We start from the raw sequence: 13510 nt of genomic DNA on the forward strand, positions 1-13510 counted from the left end.
AACGCATCACGCCAAACCTTGATGTGGCTCTTTCATCCAGCCCACTCCTACTATTAAAAAAAAAAAAAAAAAAAAAAAAAAAAAAATTGACGGGAAGGAAAAAAAAAAAAAAAACAAAATCCGCACTTTATTCGCTTCGAATATCCACCACTTTTATTCCTCGCCAAGGTTTTCCTTTCTAGATGAAGAGGACTGGGAGGCAGGGCCATTGGAAGGAGATGCTGAATAGAAAGAAAAGAGAGGCACTTGACAGCCCAGCCCTGTGAATGCAGAGACTGTTTCCCTTCTAGCGAGAGAGACAGGGAGAGTGTGTGTGCGAGCCCTGGGAGGGTGGCTCCCCCTTCCTTTTTATTCCGCCTCCCCCTCCCCCTCCAGATCGGCACATCCAACCATGAGTTGCCTGTTGATTTCCTCTCGCCTGGGAAGAAAAGCAAACTGGAATTAAACTGCGTCGAGACAAGTCCTCGCTCTCGGGGAGAGAATGGGATGGTAGCGGCGGCTCCTGGCTCGGCGTAGAGAAACCACAGAGTGTGTGTTCCACGAACAGAGGCGGAGATAGAGCTATATATCCGCCCCCCACACCCTCCCAACGGACTCACACCGCAAACGCCGATCAGGCTGTGGCTTTCCGGGGAGAGCCTTTTCCGAGGAAGAGAGGGAGGAGCGTGGTGGAGGGAGGAAACTACAAATCGGGACACTAGTTCTTTGCGCTGCATTTCCTCCCCTCCCTTCGGCTGCTCGGAAAGGAGACAGAGAGAGAGAGAGAGAGAGAGAGAGAGAGAGAGAGAGAAAATACGCTTGGCTGGGAGATGCAGTCCGCCGCCGCCTCTGCCTCCGCCAGCAATGCAAGATTAGATCTCTAAATGCAGCAAAACACTGCCTGAAAACCCAACAGCCCGCGAAGCCAGCAGACATTTCCCAGGGCTCCGGCGAAGCTTCAAAATCTATCTGACTCTGTCTCCGTGGCTCCGCGTCCCCACCAGTTTCATCACAGGAGACGAGAAACAAGTAAGGATTTCACTTTCCCATCTGCCTGAAGACACACCTCCCCGCTGCCTCCCCCACCCGAGGTGAAGAGTATTCCGGCGGCTGCCGCGGGAGTGGATTTGCAGCGCCCTGGCGGGAGCCAGCAAAAGCTAAGGATTCTCGACCACCCCTTCTAAACGCGATTTCCGTCTTATCGCCGGCCTCATCGCTCAACTTCGAGTGGCCCCAAGTCCCGGCGGAACAGACAAAGCCCCGGGCTCGCCCCCCAGCCGCAGGGAGCCGCCGCCTTGCTCCGCGCCCCTGCAGCTTGGCTGCGCCGCCGCTTCTCGCCCGGTGCGGATGCTGTAGATCAACAGGTTCGGGGAACTTGAACGGAATAAGGAGACCGCCCGGTGCCGCAGCCCCGGAGCAGAGGGAAGGAAGGACCCACAGACTTGTGGCTCGTGTCGCGCGCGCACGCCGCGCGGGAGCCCCAGGCTGGCGCGCACCCACTCGCTCGCCCCTCCAGTTCGGCTGCTCCTGCCCCCACCCCACCGGTCTGGGATGTACCTTTCCATCTGTTGCTGTTTCCTCCTGTGGGCCCCTGCCCTGACGCTCAAAAACCTCAACTACTCGGTGCCGGAGGAGCAAGGGGCCGGCACGGTGATCGGCAACATCGGCAAGGATGCTCGACTGCAGCCAGGGCTTCCGCCCGCAGAGCGCGGCGGCGGCGGCGGCGGCGGCGTTGGCGGCGGCGGGCGAAGCAAGTCGGGTAGCTACCGGGTGCTGGAGAACTCAGCGCCGCACCTGCTGGACGTGGACGCTGACAGCGGGCTCCTCTACACCAAGCAGCGCATCGACCGTGAGTCCCTGTGCCGCCACAATGCCAAGTGCCAGCTGTCCCTCGAGGTGTTCGCCAACGACAAGGAGATCTGCATGATCAAGGTGGAGATCCAGGACATCAACGACAATGCCCCCTCCTTCCCCTCGGACCAGATCGAGATGGACATCTCGGAGAACGCTGCCCCCGGCACCCGCTTCCCTCTCACCAGTGCACATGACCCCGACGCCGGCGAGAACGGGCTCCGCACCTATCTGCTCACGCGCGACGACCACGGGCTCTTCGCGCTGGACGTCAAGTCCCGCGGCGACGGTACCAAGTTCCCTGAGCTGGTTATCCAGAAGGCGCTGGACCGCGAGCAGCAGAACCACCACACGCTTGTGCTGACCGCCCTGGACGGCGGCGAGCCGCCGAGATCCGCCACCGTGCAAATCAACGTGAAGGTGATCGACTCTAACGACAACAGCCCGGTCTTCGAGGCGCCTTCCTACCTGGTGGAGCTGCCAGAGAATGCCCCGCTGGGCACCGTGGTCATTGATCTGAACGCCACCGACGCCGACGAGGGTCCCAATGGCGAAGTGCTCTACTCCTTCAGCAGCTATGTGCCTGACCGCGTGAGAGAGCTTTTCTCCATCGATCCTAAGACCGGCCTGATCCGTGTCAAGGGCAACCTGGACTATGAGGAGAATGGGATGCTGGAGATCGACGTGCAGGCCCGAGACTTGGGGCCCAACCCCATCCCAGCCCACTGCAAGGTCACTGTCAAGCTCATCGACCGCAATGACAACGCGCCGTCCATCGGTTTCGTCTCCGTGCGCCAGGGGGCGCTGAGCGAGGCCGCCCCGCCCGGCACCGTCATCGCCCTAGTGCGGGTCACTGACCGGGACTCGGGCAAGAACGGGCAGCTGCAGTGCAGGGTACTGGGCGGAGGCGGGACGGGCGGCGGCGGCGGCCTGGGCGGGCCCGGAGGTTCGGTGCCCTTCAAGCTTGAGGAGAACTACGACAACTTCTACACGGTGGTGACCGACCGCCCGCTGGACCGCGAGACACAGGACGAGTACAACGTGACAATCGTGGCGCGGGACGGGGGCTCGCCTCCACTCAACTCCACCAAGTCGTTTGCTGTCAAGATTCTGGACGAGAACGACAACCCTCCTCGTTTCACCAAGGGACTGTATGTGCTGCAGGTGCACGAAAACAACATCCCAGGAGAGTACCTGGGCTCAGTGCTCGCGCAGGACCCCGACCTGGGCCAAAACGGCACAGTGTCCTACTCCATCTTGCCCTCGCACATCGGCGACGTGTCCATCTACACCTATGTGTCTGTGAACCCCACCAACGGGGCCATCTACGCCCTGCGCTCTTTTAACTACGAGCAGACCAAGGCTTTTGAGTTCAAGGTGCTCGCGAAGGACTCGGGGGCGCCCGCGCACTTGGAGAGCAACGCAACGGTGAGGGTGACCGTGCTAGACGTGAACGACAACGCGCCGGTGATCGTGCTGCCCACGCTGCAGAACGACACCGCTGAGCTGCAGGTGCCGCGCAACGCCGGCCTGGGCTACCTGGTGAGCACCGTGCGCGCCCTTGACAGCGACTTCGGCGAGAGTGGGCGCCTCACCTACGAGATCGTAGATGGTAACGACGACCACCTGTTTGAAATCGATCCCTCCAGCGGCGAGATCCGCACGCTGCACCCCTTCTGGGAGGACGTGACGCCAGTGGTGGAGCTGGTAGTGAAGGTGACGGACCACGGGAAGCCCACCCTGTCCGCGGTGGCCAAGCTTATCATCCGCTCGGTGAGCGGCTCCTTGCCCGAAGGGGTTCCTCGGGTCAACGGCGAGCAGCACCACTGGGACATGTCGCTGCCGCTCATCGTGACTCTAAGCACTATCTCCATCATTCTCCTAGCGGCCATGATCACCATTGCCGTCAAGTGCAAGCGCGAGAACAAGGAGATTCGCACTTACAACTGCCGTATCGCCGAGTACAGCCACCCGCAGCTGGGCGGGGGCAAGGGCAAGAAGAAAAAGATCAACAAAAATGATATCATGCTGGTGCAGAGCGAGGTGGAAGAGAGGAACGCCATGAACGTCATGAACGTGGTGAGCAGCCCCTCCCTGGCCACCTCCCCTATGTACTTCGACTACCAGACCCGCCTGCCCCTCAGCTCGCCCCGGTCGGAGGTGATGTATCTCAAACCGGCCTCCAACAACCTGACTGTTCCTCAGGGGCACGCGGGCTGCCACACCAGCTTCACGGGACAAGGAACTAATGCAAGCGAGACCCCTGCCACTCGGATGTCCATAATTCAGGTAAGAGGCTGTTAGCATAACTCGGACTTGACTTTATTGCTGATTTTGGAGCTGTCCTGAAACCTTTGGAACAGGACAAGCCGCACTGCCAGCAGCAGTGAGGGGGAAATTTTTAAATGAAGATGCTTCCCGCTTTTGCCACTCCGTGCACGACATCCCCTATACATAGCCCCTCCCATGTTCATAGTTTAAAATCTCAAAGATGTGAATGTCTTACTTCGGTTGTATTTTAAAGATTATTTTTATAGGTTTAAAAATGTTAGCAGTATTCAGGATTTAGAGTTTATTTTTTATTCGCTGCTCTACATTTCTCTCAGTAACAAAGGATTCCTAGAGTAAAAAAAAAAACATGTTTTAGTGAAATTTGCTTTTGAATTCTATTTAAAAATCGGACCAACAATGAGAGAAATGTACGCTCCAATATTCAGAAGTTAACTTCTTCTTCAAGTACAAAATAGCAACCGCTCAGAATTCCAGAGCCTGAATCTGAGCTAAGTTTTCACTCCTCCCCCCCCCCCCAAAAGTCAGTTTTACATATTAAAAAGTGTTTTAAGGAACATGAGTCATACTTTTTTCTTCAGCGGAAACTGCAGCATAACGCCTTACTGTGCTTTAAACTTTTAATATGCCAATTTTGCTCTGAAGCTCTTTCAAAAATTCGAGTTGAGGTAGGCTCTGGATCATGACCAGTAACTGTCGATGAAAAGTTTATAATTATTTTGTCCTGGAGTTTTCCCGATCTGTTTCATTGAGAAAGCAACAGAGTATACCCAAGAGTCACAGACTCATTTTACACGGTTGAAAACAGGAGGCAAAGTTGGCATTAAAGGCACTTGATGCACCAAAAATGCATGTAGTCTGCATACTGTGTATTTTCAGTATTTTTAAGTGGTCTTTAATATATTTTAAATTGTATAATCCAAAGTTACTGATGTATTTTTTCAAAACCCTAAATGACGGACCCATCATAGATTCTAACAATAGCAGGTAACTATACTTTGCCTAACTTCTTTTATCAACTATTAAGTTGTGTCACAGGAAAAACTTAATTCCTGCTTATTATAAACGCATGTTGCCACAAATTACTCTGGATGGGCACTACTTGAAATTCAAAATTGAGTTTAACTAAAAGTGACACTTTGGGAGGAAGATTAGTTTGGGGCAAATGAAGTTAATTTGTTCATAATTTTATGCTTTGAAAAGCAAATACCCTTTAATGACATTTGACTCAGTAAATGTTTTTATTACTAAAATGAATAGTAAAATATCACAACCTTATCTTTTCTAACATGATAAGTGTGACAAATGCTAAAAGTTGGCAAAACATATTTTCTTATGATAGTTAATGTCCTTGTAAAGCAGACTCTTGTAATCGATGCTACTGAATACTAAAGTATTGATTGTAGTATTAAATCCCACTTTTTACAGTGTCTACTATATACCATTTATTATGATTTTTTGATGTCTATATAAGACTGAACGAAAAATATCCCCCTTGGAAAATATTGTGGTTTCTATGAAAGTCTCCCGTGACTGTGTAAAACTTATTTATGATAATCTCCTTAGGGAGGTATGTTAAAATATATAGTCATACATCCTCTGCAATCATTTTATGTATACACACGTTATATACCTTATATTCATGTCATTGACAATTGTAAAGTTATCACAGAGGGTTAATGCTTAATCTTCCATTCCAAGTGCTGGTAGTTGAATTCTTATTTAGGTTCCAGTAACAATGAAGTTGGTACAGTAGAATTATCAGCAAGCCTGATTCCTTGGTCAGATTAGTGAGAAACGAATTTGGATGGGAGTATCCAGAAGGTTTTGAAGAACAGGGGTGCCTATACTGTATTTACACCATGCTGTTCTTTAAGATGTTCATTGCTTGAGGAATGGATGATGGTGATGATTCCTACTAGCAGTAAAACTTAAGCCAAAGAAAATCTCGTACATGCAGGGAAAGAGACAGATAATTTAAAAGTAAAACAAAGGGCACACTTCTTGCCATTCCCTTTTTCTAGAATTTTAGTCCATGCCATGAAAACCCAGAAAAAGTTTCAGTTTTAAGTTCTTGACATTTTTTTCCAAGGTGACTCGATTTCCCATATTGTTTCCGCCCTAGGAATATCCTTGCTGTAAACTGTTAAAACAGGCAGTCTCTCTTTCTCTTTTTTTCTGCTGAGTTTTTACAGTCTTATAAAGAACGCTTTGTAAGTTCCTAATATGTTAACTTCCTCCTAAATATATCAGGCTTTCCTCAATGCCTATTATAGAGAACAGAGTAAATTAACTATAGTGACCCTCCTTTTTTTCTTTCTTTTTAAACTAGTGCACTGCAAACACTTTGTGCTGAAGTGACATGCTTAAATTGAAGTGTTCAGGTATCCATAATCTTGTTTCAGAGTGTATTTATTAGTGTGTGCATTTAACACAGCCTGCTAAGGAAGCACACTGCTAATCTCACACGTATTTCTGAAGGTAGTATTTTAATCCACAGAGTGTACTGGGACAAACAGCTGCTAGGTCTCGTTTACCTTTACTTCCCAGCAATTTCGTGCTGTTTAGAAGGCACGCCCCGGGTATTTTCATTGATGGAATGACAGTATTTTGTAATTGTTTTGCAATACACTGGTAAAGATGGGCGTTACGAAATTTAAATATTTCAAGATGTAAAAGACTCATATTACAGCTTAAATTAAGATTCATTTAAGTATCGAATGATATTGTGAGTCTCAGGGTCTAAAATTTTAAGGATGAGATCTGTAGGTTCTTGAGCATGAGAGTATTTTTATTAAAAATGAATGCAAAACAATCCGGTAAGCTGGTTACACATGTAACCATATGTAGAAACAGTGGTTTGTGAAAAGGGGTTTTATTTCAGGTTTTCTCCAAGTTTTTCAGGTGAAGTAAAGTCAGTCTATGAAGTTTTAAATAACAGACTAGAGATTAAAATAGCCTCAATAATGTGAATCATAATACAACATTCTTGTAATGAAATATTTTACTCATTTTAAAGCTATAACACAGATTTCGAAAAATAGCACAGATTTTGTGGGAGGTAAGGCAAATAGATTGTTATACAAATTTATAAATGTGCTTTTCATAGGAGTAATTTCCATGTGAATTATTTCATATGTTAATATGAGAATCTAAAATCAAGTAGAGATCATTGCTAATTGTCACGATTAACTACATATCGAGGCTTATCAAGAATTATTTGTTCAGTCTCAGGGTAACTTCTCAACAGGTGTTTTCAAAGAAGGCCTGGCTGAGAAGAGAGTGGGGATTTCTTCACTATTGGGAGAATTTCCAGTTTTGTTTGAACATCTGTGTTTTCAGATTTTTCTATGGCACTACTGAAAGCATTTCAATATGATCTCAAAGAAAATATATTGAGCCAGCAGAATAAGATCTGCTAAAATACATTTTAAAAAATAATACATTCTACATTCTCACGTGGTGTTTTACAGTTCAATTTCAAAAGATTCACATTAGGATTGACCTTAGGCTCTTTGTGCTAGAAAGAGAAAATCCTTTTGATATATATGCATGGCCTTTTCAATAAAAAGGAATTAAACACATGGCGAATATAGTCAATCCAAATATATAAAAATGAGATTGCAGCATCCAGGACTAAAGTAGCAAAGCATAGACAATAAACTCAGTATTTTAGAATGAAAAGGTGAAAGAAAAAGTATATCTTTACTAGCAACATTATCCGTTGTCTGCCTTTAGTCCCACTTCTCTAATACAAGAGATTCTTGACTATAGGAACTCCAGTGAGCTCCCAAGACCATGATCCTAAAATTTCATATTCTAGTATGTCAGTGATTTCAATAACAAACATGAAAAGTGTGAGCAATTTCTTTCTTCATTTAAAATTCTGAGGATATTTGTCCACAGTGTTGTTCTAAGAGGACACAGTTTGATTAGTTACATGCATTCATTTCCATAAACATTATATACATCTCTATTTATAAGGGTAATGGTGGGCTGGATAGGAAGGGGATGTCTCTGTCCTACTGCATGTCTCCAAGAGTAGTATCTTGTCCACTTGTCTTTCTTTTTGTAATTTATAGATAATAGCTTTAAATTTCTACTTTAAATTAACATGAGTACACAATCATAAAACATTTTTTCTATGCTACCATATATTGAAATAGTATAAAGTACAAAAATACTTGATTAAAAAAATCAGCCATCAAGGCGATTTGAGTTTCTTTGCAGAAGAGTTTAAAATTCAAATTATTTTTATCATTTTTAATATATTGTTAGTTTTCATGTAAGTTTTGTGTGCACCCATGAAAATCTCAGCTCCATGGTAAATTTGAGTACATTTCTTTATTTTATAATAAATGAAAACACAAAAGTTTTTTAACTATATGAGCTAGGAACCTGATAATCTTAGTTTTACTATTGGTTGATATAACTACTCATGGGTAATAACTTCTTCATCCATTAGTTTTTAGTTTTCAATAAAATTTCCAAAATTCCAGCCAGGTAAAATACTTCATCATTTTTACACTGAGATGATTATTCATCAGTCTTTTTAAAATGTAGGAGTAAGATAATTGAGTGTATGAGTGAGTTTATAATTTTACTTAAGTTCTGTGAGTGAGTTTTATAATTTCAATAAATATTATCATATTCAAGCCTACATGGAAGATTTTTGAATTTTATTCTTGGCATCTTAATATTATTTAAGACTGTGTGTGATCATGAAAGTTATCAGAGCATAAAAGAGTATGTCCTAAAATTCCAATCTCAATTGCTTGATCATATTTTTTAGTCACACACAAAAAAATTTCCAGTTTTTAAAACATTGTCACCTATGACTACACTGTTCAAGCCACATAAAAAAATTAAAATAAATAAATACGAAGGTAATTTCTAGAAACTTTTCTTAATAAAGTTGAAGTTATACATTATTCGCATTTTACAGTGCATATAGATGTATATATGTGGTTAAAATAAATTGGTTACCCTTTAAATAATCTCAAATATCTCTCCTAAGGGACTTAAGAAATATACATATTTTAAAATTAAAAAAACTTTGAAAATCTCCAGATAATTATTTAATACTATTTACAAATATAATATTTATATTTTCTTATGTTTCACTACCACTGTCAGGTTTCAAGTTTTTTTACTTATTAAGCAGCACTTAGTTAGTGCTGCTTATGTAATACAATGCAATAGAAATATATCTATAAAAATAAAAGGTATAAATTAAGAAACTATTTTATGTTAAGAGTAATAAAGGTTTACATGTACTTATTACAGTGAAGGTTGGCTCTGGCTATATTTATGAAAATGTGAACAATAAAACTTCTTGGCAAAATTTATGTGTATCCATGTATATATGTCTTTATATTTCCCAAATAATATATATAAATACTCAAGCACAAATATTAGCCCATTTTATATATATTTTTTAATTCAAAGGCAGCTCTCCTCTTTTTAAGGATGAGCACCAACCTTTATTTTTTCTTTGGAAATATATGTAAACTTGATTGTACCGTTTTCAAACTTCAAACATTTTGAAGTTCATTAGAGCCAGGCATTCTAGAACAGAGGAGAAGTTGAGGAACTACTGGTCTTCCATGGACAATAGGTTGGAGTTTATGTAGATTAAGAGAAAAAAAATTCATCTAGGTTCTGAGTCTTCCAGGACGATAGTGGGATGGCTGGAGGCATTGTGAGAATATACACCTTGAGCTCTGATAATGAAACAACCACAGGAGGAAGATGAAGCCACTTAAATGGGTTCATGCCAGTTAGGAAGTAAAACTTAACCCCCTTATGCTGAGGTGTCTTGCAATACACTCAATAATGGGTAAATTCTTACAAATGCACCTGCTAATTATGATATTAGTCATTGCTCCAGAATGTATTCCCCTCAGTGATACTTCTGTTTAATAAATCCCACAGGGAATTATCTTAAAGTCATATTTTAGCAAAGTCATTAGGGAAGGTTTTAGTTATTTATTTTTTTGTACCGAATTCCTTTAACCAATGACTGCATACTTGTTAGAGAATGGCGTGAAGTTCATTTTACCCATCAATTTGAAGACACTGTGACTTCTGCCACCCACCTACAAAACACTTTCAAAGTTCATCAGACCTACACTAATCTATTGTCAACCTATTTTAGTAAAGGAGACGTTGACAAGAATTTCCTTCAGTGGCACACGGTATTTTACAGTTAGTCATAGCTTTCACCACTAGCTTTGACAGTGATATATTGCTATCCTTTGGTCTCCTGAAATAAATTATCTATCATAAAGAAGTCCTTAATGACATCAACTTTCCCTCCTGTGACTAAGCAGAAGTTTGCTTGTGCTTCCTTGCTACTGCAGAAGTACAAGTTCAGTATTTTTAAGGTAAAGGGAAAAAAAGGACAAAAATACAGATGCAAAACTGTGACTGTGTGGGTGGCCTCTTTCACTTGTATGCACAAAGTTCTTCCAGCGATAGACTGTAAAATTGGTTTCAGATAGTGTTTGAGAGAATCTATTGATATACATGTGACACACTTCTATCTGTTCTGGTCCTACTGACATTCTGATTACTAGTATTTGTCGGCCTTCCCCTGGATCTATTCCAGGCAGTTTTATTGTAGTGAAATGGCTCTTACAGTTCATTGAACATCTAGCATAACTGTGCTGAATATGATTGGCGCGTTTGCATATATTTATTCAAAAAATAAGGCAGTTAAACAGCATAATTATGGGAAAATGAATCATAACAATAAAAGACCATTTAAGTTAACAAGCTTTGTGATCAAAGGATAAATACAGGTTGGATAAATGAGACTTTAGATGTAGCTAATCTACATAAATAGACTTTGGTTTGATTAGAGGAATAGAATATATTAAAATAATTTAATGGTATTAAAATGCATTTTTAAGCCATTTTGAAATATTTAAACACTTGTATTCTTTTCTTTATATTTCTGTTCAATAATATAGTCAAGAACCATAGTTATGTTAGATGCAAAATGAGCAAGATGCAGATAAAAGTAATCATGTAAGCCTGTATGAACAATGTTTAATATTTTTTAAACAAGTAATGTTTCTGATTGATTTTTAATTAGTGGAACACATTAAAGGGACTATATAAAGGACAATTTCTTATTTACTCTCTTTATCAGCTAAAAGCAGCCTTTGTAGAATTTGATAGTGAGAGCATTAAAACTCTATTTAAAGTTTTCAAAGCTATGCCTTTGTGTTTTGTAAATATATACTGTTTTTAAGAGACATCGGTTACATGTTTGTAAATTATATTAATACATACTGTAGATAATGAGTTTATAGTCAGAAAAGTTCATATATATATATATATATTAAATAACAGATTAAACTTACAATGTGACTTTTTAAAAAGTTTTTATTTATTTATTTTGAGAGAGAGAGAGAGAGAGAACGAGTGGGGGAGGGGTAGAAAGAGAGGGAGAGAGAGAGAATCTCAAGCAGGCCCTGTGCTGTCAGCATGGAGCCCAATGCAGGGTTCAGTATCATGAACCCAACCATAAGATCATGACCTGAGCCAAAGTCAAGAGTCAGATGCTTAACCAACTGAGCCACCCTAGTATCCTTAAATAAGTTCTTTCTAACAAGTATGGTTCTTTAGATATATTTTCTTCAGAAAGATATATTCTTTCTTCTTGGCGATGACTTTTAAAAAATGTGATTTACACATAAGTCATCAATTGGTATACCTCTTTCCAGTATTTCTTCCTGAATCTTTAATATTGCTGAGCAATGATTAGATTACAGTTATACCTAGACTTTCCATGCCCTCACATTCAATAAAACCCAAGTTGAAATGTACACATATTTCCTAAATTCCAGTGGCTTACTTTTATAAAGCAGAAATGCAACAGGTATTTTATTGTAGGCAGAAATGGTCACAGTGGTTTAAATGTCTTTCTTATTTCTATAGCCCAATTTTACACTATCAATGTCTTAGATAAATTCTTAAATATTTATTTGCAGTATGAACACTTGCATCAGTTTTGAAATGATAGTTTTTGCCCTCAAGATATGTTACTTTTCAATTCACCGACCCCAGTATAAATGCCTTGCTTAAAGCTGTTTATTTTATTTTTCACACAGCATATTTTATCAGAGTATACTGAGATTGTTTTGTGATTGAACATTCAAAAGATTTTTTTGCTATTTCACCAGAGCAATTCCATATGCAAAACTGATACTTATACAAGAAATTCACCTATGATTACCATGCGAAGCATTATGTTACCAGAGTGTAAAGTGGCCAGCATGTGCTTTTTGCCAATATCTCCATTTCAGTAGATGAGATCACGATAAGGAAATAGAATGTTTGAGACATAACATACTTAAAATCTCAGCAAAATTTACTAAGAAAAAAACATTTTTTCTTTTAGTGTTTGGAGGAAAAAGGGAGTTAGCTCCAAAAGGGGATATTTTCCAGCTCAAGCCTGATTATTACTTAATGATACATCTTTATAGAAATATTTGTCGTAGAAACTTTCCAAACAACCTTAAAAATAATTTGATTTCCATGGTTCCTCAGCAAAATCCAGGATATTGTCTAAATATTGGTGAATTCTAATGTGGTGTCTTCTTGGGGCACAAAGTCTTGCTTTCTATTTCACTTTTGCAGTTTTGCATCTATTTTAAAGTAGTTTATCCCAAATCAACTTATTGCATTAAGAAGGTGAATAAGAGGATCTATAAGTCATGAAAAATAAACAAGAAATCAATCATTTATCTTTATTATCATTATCATTAAAATAGAATTAAAGGTTACATAGAATTTATATAATTTCTATAAAATCTATAATTTATATAATTTCAAGGCAAGATAGTTGATTGCTTTTTTTTATTATTATTTTAAGCTTTGTGTGACCTGCTGTCACATTAATGAATTTGTGTTTTGTTTTAAGCCAGTGCCTAATCTCTTATTTTAATCTTAGTTGATTTAATAAGAATTTTCTGATTAAGAAAGTTTGGCGATACACTTGACAATTGACTCTTACTTGGCACGGTATGCCTGGTTTGCAATTTAAAAAAAAAAGCAATGATAATATGTTGGTACTAATGCATGAATTGTTGTAGAGTAAGAAGATTATCGAGTGTGTGTGTGTGTGTGTGTGTGTGTGTGTGTGCGTGTGTGCCTGTGTGTATGAAAAATAGCATTTTAATACAACACATAGATTGAAATAAAAAGTCTATAACTTTGCACTTTTAGTATTGGCAGATGCATTGATAATTGTAATTATTAGCTACGTTTCCAGATCCTGACCTTCTAGGAAAGCTAGTATTTATCTCTAGATGATAATAAGACAGGAAATAAGTGAACTATCCTATTAAATCCCAGTCGGAGGAATTTATAAGGGTTATTG

General features: G+C 40.9%; 1 protein-coding gene across 6 annotated transcripts in view; it reads left to right on the forward strand.

The window, feature by feature from the left end:
- The first annotated feature begins 109 nt into the window (after positions 1–109).
- PCDH17 (protocadherin 17) overlaps positions 110–13510 on the forward strand; it is a 98736-nt gene continuing 85335 nt past the window's right edge. For 5 of the 6 annotated variants that reach the window (XM_042927383.1, XM_042927399.1, XM_042927405.1 and 2 more), the window contains exon 1: positions 110–4119. In XM_042927383.1, the coding sequence (XP_042783317.1) occupies positions 1531–4119 (2589 nt within the window). In that variant the 5' untranslated portion in view covers positions 110–1530. The remainder of the gene's footprint in view (positions 4120–13510) is intronic. The other variant, XM_042927390.1, reaches the window with a different exon arrangement.

This window comes from Panthera leo, chromosome A1 (genome assembly GCF_018350215.1).
Source record: "Panthera leo isolate Ple1 chromosome A1, P.leo_Ple1_pat1.1, whole genome shotgun sequence".
NCBI lineage: Eukaryota > Metazoa > Chordata > Mammalia > Carnivora > Felidae > Panthera > Panthera leo.